This window comes from Dipodomys spectabilis, unplaced genomic scaffold (genome assembly GCF_019054845.1).
Source record: "Dipodomys spectabilis isolate Male_0828 unplaced genomic scaffold, ASM1905484v1 ptg000043l, whole genome shotgun sequence".
NCBI classification, from domain to species: domain Eukaryota; kingdom Metazoa; phylum Chordata; class Mammalia; order Rodentia; family Heteromyidae; genus Dipodomys; species Dipodomys spectabilis.
Window position 1 is genome coordinate 14529305 of NW_024870720.1, and position 13198 is coordinate 14542502.

The 13198-nt window shown below is 35.3% G+C and overlaps 1 protein-coding gene across 15 annotated transcripts in view; it reads left to right on the forward strand.

Annotated features, from left to right (window-relative positions):
* Positions 1-13198, forward strand: part of Fip1l1 (factor interacting with PAPOLA and CPSF1) — a 61191-nt gene that overhangs the window by 39345 nt on the left and 8648 nt on the right. For 10 of the 15 annotated variants that reach the window (XM_042678406.1, XM_042678405.1, XM_042678404.1 and 7 more), the window contains 3 exons: positions 7925-7951; positions 9865-9919; positions 11472-11527. In XM_042678406.1, coding sequence (XP_042534340.1) covers positions 7925-7951; positions 9865-9919; positions 11472-11527 — 138 coding nt within the window. The remainder of the gene's footprint in view (positions 1-7924; positions 7952-9864; positions 9920-11471; positions 11528-13198) is intronic. The other 5 variants (XM_042678408.1, XM_042678409.1, XM_042678415.1 and 2 more) reach the window with 1 other exon arrangement.

Genomic DNA, 13198 nt, shown 5'->3' on the forward strand with positions numbered 1-13198 from the left:
AAAAAAAGCCATAAGTGACACTGTGGTTCAAGTGGTGGAGTGCTATCTTGGAGCAAAAAAAAGCTTATGGACAGAGCCCAGGCTCAGAGTTCAAGCCCCAGAACTAGCCAAAAATTAAAAAAAAAAAAATAAGATTTAATTAGCTGAAATAATTTAATAGTCTTTTAGGAACTTATAACTTAGACTCTTATTTTAATAATAGTTTAGTATTCCCTTTTTTATAATGATAGAAGGCAAGTTTAATTAGATTCATTTCTTGTTGCATTAAGTTATATTAAAACTCATGTGACTATGATTCTGTAAGTCTTGGGAAAAGTTGAACTTGAGCCTGCAAGTAGAATTTTCCTAATTTGAAAGACTCATTGTTTTATTAAGCGTAAGGCAACCACTCTGGACCACAAACAAAACATCCCTTCTTTTAAAGTTGAATTTGTAAGGGTTACATTTTAGAAGAAAGTTGATTTCTTCATAAGAGACTATTGGCATGTAAATCAGTGTCTTACCTAGTTATTTAGTATTACTCACTGTGTAAAATTAAATATCATCTACATTTTTCTTTGTTTGGAGTTCATGATACTATGGGGATAGAGGAAGTGGAACAGCCGACATCTGGGTTTTTTCTACATTTACTAAAAGATCTGCAATCTCAGAGGTTTTCTCTTAGTATTCTGACTTTTTTTTTTTGTCGGTCATGGGGCTTGAACTCTGGGCTTGGCGCTGTCCCTGTGCTCTTCAGCTCAAGGTGAGCACTCTACCGCTTGTGTCACAGCACCACTTCCGGTTTTTGAGTAGTTTATTGGAGATAAGAATCTCACGGACTTTCCTGCCCAGGCTGGCTTTGAACCGTGATCCTCAGATCTCAGCCTCCTGAGTAGCTAGGATTACAGGCGTGAGCCACCGGCGCCCGGCTGTTCTGACTTTTTAACATTAACATTTCCCAGACTTTTTGATCATAGACTTCCTTATACTCTAAATTACTGCAGACCCCAAAGTTTATAGATATTACAGGTTTTTTGTTATGAGAAATTTAAACTAAGAAACTAAGAAGATTAATTAAGCTAGAAATGCTTGCACTCATTACATTTTATTTATTTATTTTTTATTTTTATTTTTTGGGTCCCGTCGTGGGGCCTGAACTCTGGGCCTGGGCGCTGTCCCTCAGTTCTTCAGCTCAAGGCTCTAGCGCTCTACCACTTGAACCACAGCGCCACTTCCAGCTTTTTTCTTTTCCCTTATGTGGTGCTGAGGAATCGAACCCAGGGCCTCATGCATGCAAGGCAAGCACTCTACCACTGAGCCACCTTCCCAGCCTGCTCATTACATTTTAACATAAAACCTTTTTAAAATATCATTTTTGTAGCATAAAAAAAGTGTTTAGTGACTACAAGTGTTTTGTTTTGAACTTTTGTAGTTATTTTTACTCAGGCTTGCTAGAGAAAAGCTGTGCTCTCTTATTTGTTTCTGTACTAAATTTGTAGTGATATCATAAACCACATTGATCAAAACACAACTTTTCACTCACAGAGAATATACTGAAGGAAAATAATACTTTAGGATTTTTCCTAACAATCGTATTTTGCAGATTGGAATCCTCTATCCTGATGCCCACTAGTGATTTTTTTCTTCTTGAAGTCACCATGTCTAAAGTCTCATTCCCTAAGACCTCTTGCCTTGCTGGTAGCTGGTATCTCATGTCTGTAATTCTTGCTGCTCAGAAGGCTGAGATCTGAGGATTGAGTTCAGAGCCAGTCCAGGCAGGGCAGTCTATGAGACTCTAACCTCCAGTTAGCCACCAGAAAACTGGAAGTGGTGCTGTGTGGCTCAGAGTGGTAGCCTTGAGCAAAAAAAGCTCAGGGACAGTGCCCAGTTCTCCCAAGTTCAAGCCTCACGGCCAACCAAAAAACAAAAAAAAAGGAACTCTTGTCTTTTTATCACCTATTTTCCTTCCCTCTCACCTCTTTTCCTCTTTCTTTCTCCATCCTCTTCCCTTTCTTGTCTCCATCCTCCTCTCCTTGTCTTTCCTCTCTTTCTCTGACCCTCCTCCCTTCCCATGTACCTAGAAGGTATAAAAAACGTCCTAACAGTTTAATATTTTTATGAGAATAGTTTTGACCTTAGAAAAATTTTAGAGACCCCCAAAAAGTCCTTGGATGATCTGTATTAGGTGAATGTTATGAACACCCTTGACTTTTCGCCCTTTTAACTGAAATGTTATTTTATGAATATAAGTTATCAAACCATTATACTATGGTTATTTAATCTTAACCAACAGATTACCTCAGATCTGTACTATTTGCTAGAATTACACATTTTTCAGAAATACATTTGGAAAAGAATTCTCTAAAGACTTTGTAAACTGGGGCTGGGAAGGTGGCTCAGTGGTAGAGCGCATGCCTTGCATGCTCGAGGCCCTGGGTTCGATTCCTCAGCACCACATAAACAAAAAGAAAAAAGCCGGAAGTCGCGCTGTGGCTCAAGTTGTAGAGCGCTAGCCTTGAGCTGAAGAGCTGAGGGACAGCGCCCAGGCCCAGAGTTCAGGCCCCATGACCGGACCAAAAAAAAAAAAGACTTTGTAAACTATACTCACACTTTTAATATTAAACAGAAAAGCCTATTATTGAATCCAGTAAGCTCAAAGTGGTGAATAATGCTCATTTTCTGTAATAGCATTTTGTGGCACAATTTGGCACAATTCAAATGCAAATTTTATAAGGACTAAAAGCTTCTTCATAATGTTGGTTTTTTTAATGTCTTTTTTTTTGAATATAACTCCTGTTTTAATAGTTGGATTTTTGAATTACTATTGATAGTGGAGTTTGTAGAATCTAATTACAGTTTATTATTTGCTTTTTATTTGCACTAATATTCCACTTATTTTGTGATTGTTTGTGAGCTGATAAAAACTAAGTTCTCCCTAAAAATATTGACATTTCTTTTAAATATATTTTGATTTAAGATAGTTTTTAATATTCTGTAGTAAGCGTTAGATCTTACAAATTAGATGACTATAAATTTTTCTTTTTAGTGTTCATGAAGTATATTGGTAATTTTTGTTTTGTGACCATAGCATTTTTTAAAATTTTGAGAATAAGTTCTTATAGGGTTTTTTTACTTAATATTATAGAGTTGCATAGAAATATATTTTTTTCATACACAGTTGGTCATAAGTAAAATAGTATATTTCAGTCAGCCTCACTATCTCTACTACTCTCCTTTCCCACCTACCTCCATTCTCAAAATATTTAAATTTCATTGTTTCATTTTCATAGTTGCAGTCTATTTCCAGTGTGTTCATCTTTCCATCTTCCTTGTTAAAACAATCCCTCTCACTAATACCCACCATATGGTTTTTTCCTTTTGTTTCATTTACTTTATTATCTTTAAGTAGTTGTACAAAGGAGTTGTCATTTAACAGCATTTTATGAATACAATATATCTTGATCAGTGTCACCTTTTTCAATATTTTCATCCCTTCCTCCCCATTCACACTTTCCCTCACTCACGTTTAAGAACATACATTAAATACTGGGATGTAAAATAAAATCTCTCTCCTTTCCTCCATTTTAAAATTTTTTGTGAGTCTAAGCAGACAGTATTTTACTCTGTTTTATGAAGATATTTTCATAAAAATTTGGAATAGAATTTATTTCAACTATTCAGCATTGAGTTTCTCAGTAGTGAAATTAGGACATAGTAAGTGATTCTCAAAGTACCAGGCCAGTATTATCATCTCTTGGAAAATTCTTTGTATTGCAGATTTTCTAGTCCCACCATAGCCCTTCTAAGCCAAAAATTATACCAAGAGCCAAATGCTCCATACTTAAGAACTTTCAGTGGTTCTGATGTAAGCCCAAGTTTCAATACCGCTAAGCTACTTAGACCATCAGAGCTTCAATATTACTTTTCCAAAAGCTGCTCATCGCTACTAGAAATCTTACTTTTATTTAAGTTTCATAAGGGTCTCCAGGGAAATAAGTCAAAAATCAACAAAATAAACACCAAAAAGCTGGTACTTGAAAGGGGTGGAGGTGGGGTCAAGGGGAAAATGATAGAGAAGATAGGGAGAATGGGGGGGGGAAGGAGGGGGAAGAATAGGGAACATCAATCAAGTTACATTGTATTCATGAACTGCTTTGTTAATGGCAACTCCTTTGTATCACTACTTAATGATAATAAAAACAAATAATAAAAATGTGAAAGGAGTAGGAAAAAAAAGGGATATAGAAAGAAAGTCACATTACTTGTTTTGTATGCTTCAAGCCCATAGGCTAGGCTTCATACATGTTGGCCAGGAAGGTAGAGTTGTTCAGAGGGAGAGAAGAGATTTTCCCTTCCTTACATTATCTCTCATTTTGTTAGCACAAGTCAAATACAAGAATGTGTGTGTGTGCATGCATGCACACATGTGGGCACATGTGTGCTAGTACCAGAGATTCTCTTGCTCTTAGTTGTCTTTTGCATGTAGCTGGTACTGGTCACTTAAACCATGCATCTAGTACAATTGTTAGGATGGTTAATGGAAGATGAGTCTTTTCTGATTTTTCTGTTTGGGGTGGTTTTGAACCTGGATCTTCAAAGAAAAGTTTTCTGAGTAGCTACAGTAATAAGTGTGAGCTTAAGATGTTTTAATGAGTTTTTGTTGTTGTTGTTGTTAGTCATGGGGTTTGAACTCGGCCTGGGTACTGGCCCTGGGCTTTTTCACTCAAGGCTAGTGCTCTACCACTTTGAGTCACAGTGCTACTTCTGTTTTTTGGGGGTTAATTGGAGATAAGAGTCTCCTAGACTTTCCTGCCTGGGCTGACTTTGAACCATGATCCTCAGATTTCAGCCTAATGAGTAGTTTGGATTACAGATGTGAGTCACCGGCACTTGGCGTTTATTGATTTTTTTATTTTTATTTTTTCAATCGGACCTGGGGCTTGAACTCTGGGCTTTGGCGCTGTCTGTGCGCTCTTCAGCTCAAGGCTAGCACTCTGTCACTTGAGCCACAGCGCCACTTCCCGTTTTCAGGTGGTTAATTGAGATAAAAGTCTCATGGGCTTTCCTGCCCGAGCTGGCTTTGAACTGCGACTAAGATCTCAGCCTCCTGAGTAGCTAGGATTACAGGCATGAGCCACTGGCATCTGGTGGCTATTGATGTTTTAATGAAAATGTTGTTGGCCTCTCTGTCCCATGTTAAACTTTCTTAGTTATATTTTGAAAATGTACTTGATATTTGTCAAGCCATCTGTTGTAAAATATTACATTAACTTTGTAGTTCTTTTCAGTCAACGTTTACCATAAATATTTACAGTCACATCCTTTCTAGTGTTCACACCAACTTTATTGTTTTTTGCTTGCTTTGTTTGTTTTTGTGCTGGTCCTGAGGCTTGAACTTAAGGCATGGGTGCTGGTCCTGAGCTTTCAATCTAGTGCTCTACCACTTCAGCCACAGCTCCACTTCTAAGTCTTTTAGGTAATTTAGTATAGGTAAAAGTCTCATAGACTTTCCTGCTTGGGCTGAATTCAAATCATAGTCCTCAGTCTCAGCCTACTGAATAGCTAGGATTATAGGTGCGAGCCACCCGTGCCTGGCTCATCATACCAACTTTGTAATGAATATAAGTGTTGGTAAAAAAAAAACAAAAAAAAACTGTAGTATGATTTAATGGTTTTCTTCTATTCTTAGTTCTTGTTGACAATAAAACAATTCTGTATTACTGAGACTCAAACTCAGAGCCCTCACCTATGCTAAGCAAACATACACGTACTACTTCTGAGATATGCAGTAAGTTCCCATGCTGACTGTTTTTTTGTGTGTGTGCTGGTCCTGGAGCTTTATCTCAGGGCCTAGGCTCTGTCCCTGAGCTTTTTTGCTAAAGGCTGGTGCTATACTACTTGAGCCATAGCTCCATGTCTAGCTTTTTAGTGATTAAGTGGAGATCAGAGTCGTATAGTCTTTCCTGCTCAGCTGGCCTTGAACTGTGATCCACAGCTTTCATTCTCTTGAGTAGCTAGGATTTCAGGTGTGGGTCATCAGCACCTGGCAACCAAGACTGATTTTAACTGCTTCAGAGCATGCCTAGTTTGGTCATATGATCTTTATACTTCGTGAAACTTTTTACCTCTTAAATATTTTTGTGGACTAAATTTTGATTAGTAATTTCTTATTTTTTTGCATGAATTCACATTTTAGTAAGTTGTAGTAAGCATTAACTGATGTGGTAACATGGCTTACACACCTAATAAATTATGCTATCACAAAGTGGATGATAAATATTGCTATACTAAAGAAAATAATCATTAAATATGAAAACTGGGTCAAATAGTAAAGTTCTGAAGTGTTTGAAAAAAATCTGTATTGTTCTAAAGACCATTAGGCAATAGTATGTGTTAATAGTATATATTAAGAATATTTAATACTTTGCTTTCCCATTTAGCTTAATCTTAGATTCCATTAGCTGATATTGTCTGTTGGATCAGTTAAATGGTTTAGGAAGCAGCAAGGCAATCTCAGGATGGATGTGAAATGCTATTAACTATGCGTTAATTTGGTAGATTTGTGGAAGCTTGATGTCTTCAGCAATATAACTATGTTATACATACTTAGTTTTGTTGGCTTTGTGAGTTTAGCATATTCTTTTATTGCCGGGATGGCTAAATCAGGTGATTTAGTCTATATTTTAAGGCCATTTGCTGTCATTTGGGGAAAAGGCAGTACTGAGGTTTGAACTCAGGGCCTCATACTAGCCAGAAGGACACTTTCCCATTTGAGTCACATCCCCAACCCTCCATTTGCTGTCTTAAGAACTTTTTTATAAATATCTTACTCTGATAAAAACATTTTAACTTTGTAAACTACTAGCAGACTTACATTGTTCTTTTGTCAAGAAAACAATTGAAATTACTCATTTTTGCATGCATTCAGTTAATCAAGATTTTTTCCTCTTTTAGATTAATATTGATCTATTTTTAAAAATAGATTTTAAAAAATCACTCCAGCTGTGTTGACATTATTTATGGTATAAAAACTTTTCATGAAAAAGTTGCTTTAATTTTTTTCTTATTAATAAGAAATCATCATTTTTTTCTTCAACCGAAAGTAGTTTGTGTGCTACATAAACTCCCTCTCATGTATCTCCTAAATTTAAAACATGGAGTTTAGTAAATAAATTTTACATTTGTCCTTAAGTCCATATTTGGTCAGTATAAATTGAGAATGTTCACATGTAGTTTTCTTTAAGTTTGTAATATGTTCAAATAATGAGTGAGAGTCACTCTATTATTTTCTGACATGTAGAAGTAAATCATTTACTACATTCATATTAATGTGCCTTGGTGGTACATATATATGTATATATACATATGTACATGTGCATATATATGTATACATACACATATGAATTTCTTGTACCCATTTTTTCCTTGTACAAATCAGGGAGAATATTAAGTATTCTCATTCCTAACATTAAACAGTATGAACACTTGAAAAGCCTAAAAAAATGGAACTTTTCAAAAGTAAGTGGTGTCCATGATTTTCAATTACCTAGCACCACGTATAGTATTGAGCCATAGTCAGTTTCCCTATTAAAATGTTCAGTATAGCAAAACCGGACACTGATTACCAAATTTAGTTAGCATTAATTTTTTGGAGTTTGATATTTGCATATGCATAAGTGTGCTTTTTAAGTGATGCCTAACTTCATTTTTGGTTACAACTAGTGGGGGCAATCTTGTTATTGAGTTGTTAGACTGGTTTTCATCAAGGAAGTTGGATGTTTTACTCGAATTGTTGGTCTGCAAGAAAACAGAATGCTTCTCTTGAGTGCTAAGCCAGGATAATGAGGCAAGGGGTTTATTTCAAAGTTTGTTTTGGTGATGGCATAAATACATAACAGGTTCTGAAATCCAGTTACTATATTAAATTTCATCACTTGTTTTTTAGGTATTCCAATAACTGTACCACCTCCAGGTAAAACATTTTTTTCATGTTTTTTTCCATCATTGTTAATGAACATGAAATTTCCAGCTTAGGAGGGTCAGTGTTGAAGTGGTTAGAATATGAACTTGGCTATTGGGATTTCAAGGTCCTATTTTCAGCTCTGCCTTTGCTTCATTCCAGTTTCAAGATACTTAGTTTTCTTATACTTGTCTTACCCATTTCTGTGGAAATAGAAATTGTGAGAAAATTCTCACTTTCCAATTTGTGAAGAAAATATGAATGTAAAAATCTTTATTAAAAACTTTTGATCAATGAATATTTTATATGATAAAGTGACTACAAGAGAAAAGAAAAAGAATTTATATTCATTTTATCATAACTTTTTTTTTATCCTGTTGTCACAGTTCAGTTTCATGAGAAAATATGTTCTGAACCACACAGTAGTAGATGGATTGAAAACTGGTCAGGTGGTAATTTGTAGAGTGGTAATTAATTGTTCATTGCTTAATCGTATGGCTTATAGGGGTTTGTTTATAGAACAGTGTTGTTTCTATTTTTGTCAGTTGTTCCTTTTTATTGGGTAGTAAAGTGAACCCTGTTAGCAAGTGTGTCTACTTAGCTCAGTATTGAAAGCTAAGGAAAATGTGAAGCAAGTGATAGTGATAATACTGGAAGGGTGGGACTAAATTCAAAATGACCTGTATAAACAGAAATAGGGAAGTTCAGATTGCACAGGACAGTGTACACATTTAGGTGTGGGATAGTCAGTGATTAATTGTGTGTAAATGTGTCTGACAGACTTACCAAGAAAAGTCAAAGGGATTGTGTATTTATAGTTTATTTTAATGTGGTTGTGAGGCTACTGTGTAATGTAGGATTATGGAATCTAGGAGTACTATGGTAATTGTGCTTGTACTGATTTAATATAGGAGATCCAAAAACTGGAAACAGTGATAGAGCATAGTAAACTTGAAATAGTTTGAAACAGGACTATAACTTACTTGCATGGAGCTTTGAGAAGGGATAAAAGAATAGCATTCATTTTACCTAGAACACTTAAGGGAGGACTTAGTAGAAGTTTCAAATACATAGAAGGTAATAGAGTTCTTGATAGTGGAATACTTTTGCCTCAGGACAGGATATGAATTACTGTGTTAGGGATTTAAATTATATCATTTAATGCATTTCCTAATAGTCAGGGTTGTTAAATTTGGAAAAACTAGGTATTGTAAGTTGTGGAATCCTAAAGTCTTCTGTTGGAATGCTATGTTTCCTAATGAATTTGAAAGTACAGAGTAGCCTACTTATTAAGATCCATTTTTGCAATATTATTCTGTGGTACTAAAAATTGAGAATGCAGACCTTCTGATACAAAGGTACAAATTATTTTCTTCTGTGCTAATGAAAAACTCCACTATTTGCCTTCCTTTGTAAAATAGTTCATTGGGGTTGTGCTATTAAAAACACTTTTACATGTTTGCTGGTTAGGTTCATTTATATATTGTATATTTTAAGGGAATTTCTATACATCTGATACTCAATATTTTTTAAAAGAGGTAAATGCTATTTTATCTGCTTTTCTTCTATGAACTATTTCAAATAAAATCTATCTGGTGGCAACATTACTACTGTTTTTTATATGGAAAAGGTAAGGCATTGAGACTTAACTTTCTCATACTCACAAAATGGGCTATGTGTGGTGCTGAAAATAAGACCAAGTGTCCTGACTCCCAATCTGTGCTTTGTTAGACCAGACTGTTTGTTAAAATTTTTATTATTCCAAAAACTGTATATGTTAAGTTCCATTTTTTTCTATCCATTAGATGTAGAGAAGCACGTTTTTATCCCCAGAGAAATTTAGTGAAACACAGCAGCTTTGTTTCACTCTTAAAATCGTATGTGCAGTCTGCTAATAATTTTTGTCTTATGATTGAATGTTTCAGGTTTTCCTCCTCCACCAGGCGCTCCACCACCATCTCTTATACCAACAATAGAAAGGTAAATCAGTATGGGTGGCTGTAAGTTTTGGCCATTGATAGCCTTTTGGTAGAAGAGTTGCATTCATAAACATAACATCTGCCCATTAATTTGTAAATCTTAACCTGTGTTAGTTACTGTAAGATATTTAACCTAAAGCCTGATGGCAAAATAGAGCAAAAAACACTTAAAATAATAGAATTTTAGAATAGGAATCTTTTATTTATGCTTTTATTTATGCTTTTATTTATGACATGGATTAGATTTTAGATTCTTTTTGCTAAAAACTTGGCTGGTCAGTTGTATGGAAAGTACAGTTTGCTGGAAATCATGAATAATATATGGCTTTTTTGCAGTTAGGTAAAGGCAACTATTATTTTTACCCTAGTAAAAAAAGAAAAGCTGTTTTCTTCCTTGTTACACTGTTGCATCTCATCTTCTTCATAGAGCTGGCCTTATTTTCTATACTTTGTATTTGTAGTTTATGTTGATTACAATGCTATGTTGAACAATATTCTTCGTTAGATGGCAATATTTTGTTTTCCAGTATAGGGAAATTACAGTGTTGCTAGGGGAAGGTTCACAATCTCTTTGAGACTTTAGGGTGCTATTCCTGTTTTCCTTTAAGTGCCAAATCCCCTCTATAAGGTATTTGCTTTTAAAAAACATATTCAGCTTATATAAAAAAGAAAGAAAAATTCTGAGTTTTACATCAGTAGTACCAAACAATGCATATGTTTTCATAGATAATACTTAGGAAAATGTCAATTGTGAGAACATAAGAATTTGCTTTTATTTAGTCCTTGTTGAACACATACTTGTTCTCAATCAAAATGTTAGAAAAATATCAGTCCTGTTAGTTGGACTGATTTATAACCTTAAACTTAAATTTTAAATATTTGCTGGGCGCTGGTGGCTCACGCCTTAATCCTAGCTACTCAGGAGGCTGAGATTTGAGGATTGTGGTTTAGAGCCAGCATGGGCAGGAAAAGCCATGAAACTCTTACCTCCAGTAAACCACCAGAAAACCGGAAGTGGCACTGTGGCTCAAGTGGTAGAACTGAACTGCTGAAGGACAGCACTCAGGCACACAGTTCAAGCTCCATGACCGACAAAACAACAAAAACCTTTAAAATTCTATTCTCAACATTCTTGTTACACCACGTTGAGCCAATCTGAATGAATTACATTATTCATGTTAAACATTACTTGTTTTTGTGAGAAATTAAGTGTAAGATTTAATGTTAAGACATAAAAGACAATAAAAAGCCATAAAAAAGCCATAAAAGCCAATGTTTTTTTATTTTAAAATAGAATTACAAAATTAAAGCTTATCATTAAATGATGGTAAAAGGTTATTAGTTTGTTAGGACAGAGATACAAGTCTGCCTTCAATTACTCAGGTGTCGGGTATGGGAGGATCATTTGAATCCAAGAATTCAAGGCTGGCACGAGTAACATAGCAAGAGCTTGTCTAAAGCCCAAGAATGTTAAAGGATTTTTTGCTTTGCTATTTTTCCATTTGTATCAAACTATTAAAATAGCAAAAAATACACTTTTTTCCTTCAAACAGTGGACATTCTTCTGGTTATGATGGTCGTTCTGCACGTGCATTTCCATATGGTAATGGTAAGTAGTTAACTCACATTTAGTTTGAATCAGTAAAAGAGCTAAATATTTTTTTAAATGTAAAACTGTTTTCATGGTTAAAAAAATCATGAAAACAGTTAACAATTTTAATTGTTTTTTTTTGGGGGGGGGGGCGGTCATGGGGCCTGAACTCGGCCTGGGCGCTGTCCCTCAGCTCTTCAGCTCAAGGCTAGCACTCTACCACTTGAGCCACAGCACCACTTCCGGCTTTTTTCTTTTTGCTTATGTGGTGCTGAGGAATCGAACCCAGGGCCTCAGGCATGCAAAGCATGCGCTCTACCACTGAGCCATCTTCCCAGCCCATAATTTTAATTGTTAAAACAATGAAGCAATTAAGAAATGTTACTTGATGCTGACACCACTGGTTCATTCATATAACTGTAACTACTCAGGAACCTAAAATTTGAGGATTGTGTTTCAAAGCAGCAGACAAGCCCATGAGATTCTAACCACCATTAACCATGAAAAACCAGAAATAAAGTTGTAGACTGAGTGGTAGAGCACCAGTGAAAAAGCTAAGGGACAGTGCCCAGACCCCGAATTCAAGCCTCAGTACTGGTACCCCCAAAAAAGAAAAGAAAATTAAAGAAAGGAAGTAAAGGGAAGAGGCTGGAGGGAAGAGAGGGGAAAGATTAATTGGTAGAATTGATTTACATGTTTCCCAGGTTCCTAACAGAATCACCTCCATCTATTTTTCATTTATACTTTAGTGAATAGTGACACAATAGATATTTGTAGATTTTTTCTAATAGGAGTTAGGAGTTTTCACCAATTTGTCTCAGTCTTTATTTGTAAGAGTTATGGCATCTGTTTTTTTACTTTCCTCCTCAGTGGCTTGCTTTCTTTTAATGATAATTTGTAGATCCTCTTTGATGTTCACTCACAACAACTTTATCCACTTTAAGAGTATCATTCACTTATTTTTTGCAAATTATAATAATTTTTAAAGATATTTTGAAATACAGTGGTTACCCTAATCAGATTTATAGGCTAGCTGGGCAGTAGTTAGGTGACAGAGAAGAGGCTGTCAGTCGAAGGGTCTCCCTTAAGGGTGAACAGTACATGACTTGATTTCCACAAATGTTCAAAAACATAGGGATAAAAGGAAATAATATAGGCTTTAGAAACTGAACAGAGCTGGATGTGACTGAACTAGATTTTTGTGATCATACAGAGCAGTACAAGAATGCCCTTGGAGATACAGATTGGGTTCAGAACCCAGTCATAATACTCATAGCAATAAATTTTATGTGATAAAATAAGCTGCAAAGTTCTAGTTTCCCAGTATATATAAAAGTATTATTTTTACCATATACTTTTATGTTTTCATATTATACTGTATAGATTATAACATGTCTAAAAGAACAATGTAGATATATTAATTTTAAAAAGGCTTTACTATTAAAAACTGCCAGTGATTATTTGAGCCCCTTGGTGAATTGAGTTTTCATCTTTTGCTGATGGAGGATTTAGGTGGCTCTATGATGCTGGCTGCTAACTGATCAGGGTGGTGGTTTTTGAAAGTTGGAGTGGTGGCAATGTTTCAAGAGGAGACAATGATGCTTGCTATATCACTTGAGTTGAATCTTTTATGAAAGATCTCTTGGATCCATGTGATGCTGTTTGATAACACTTTACCCGTAGTAGGTC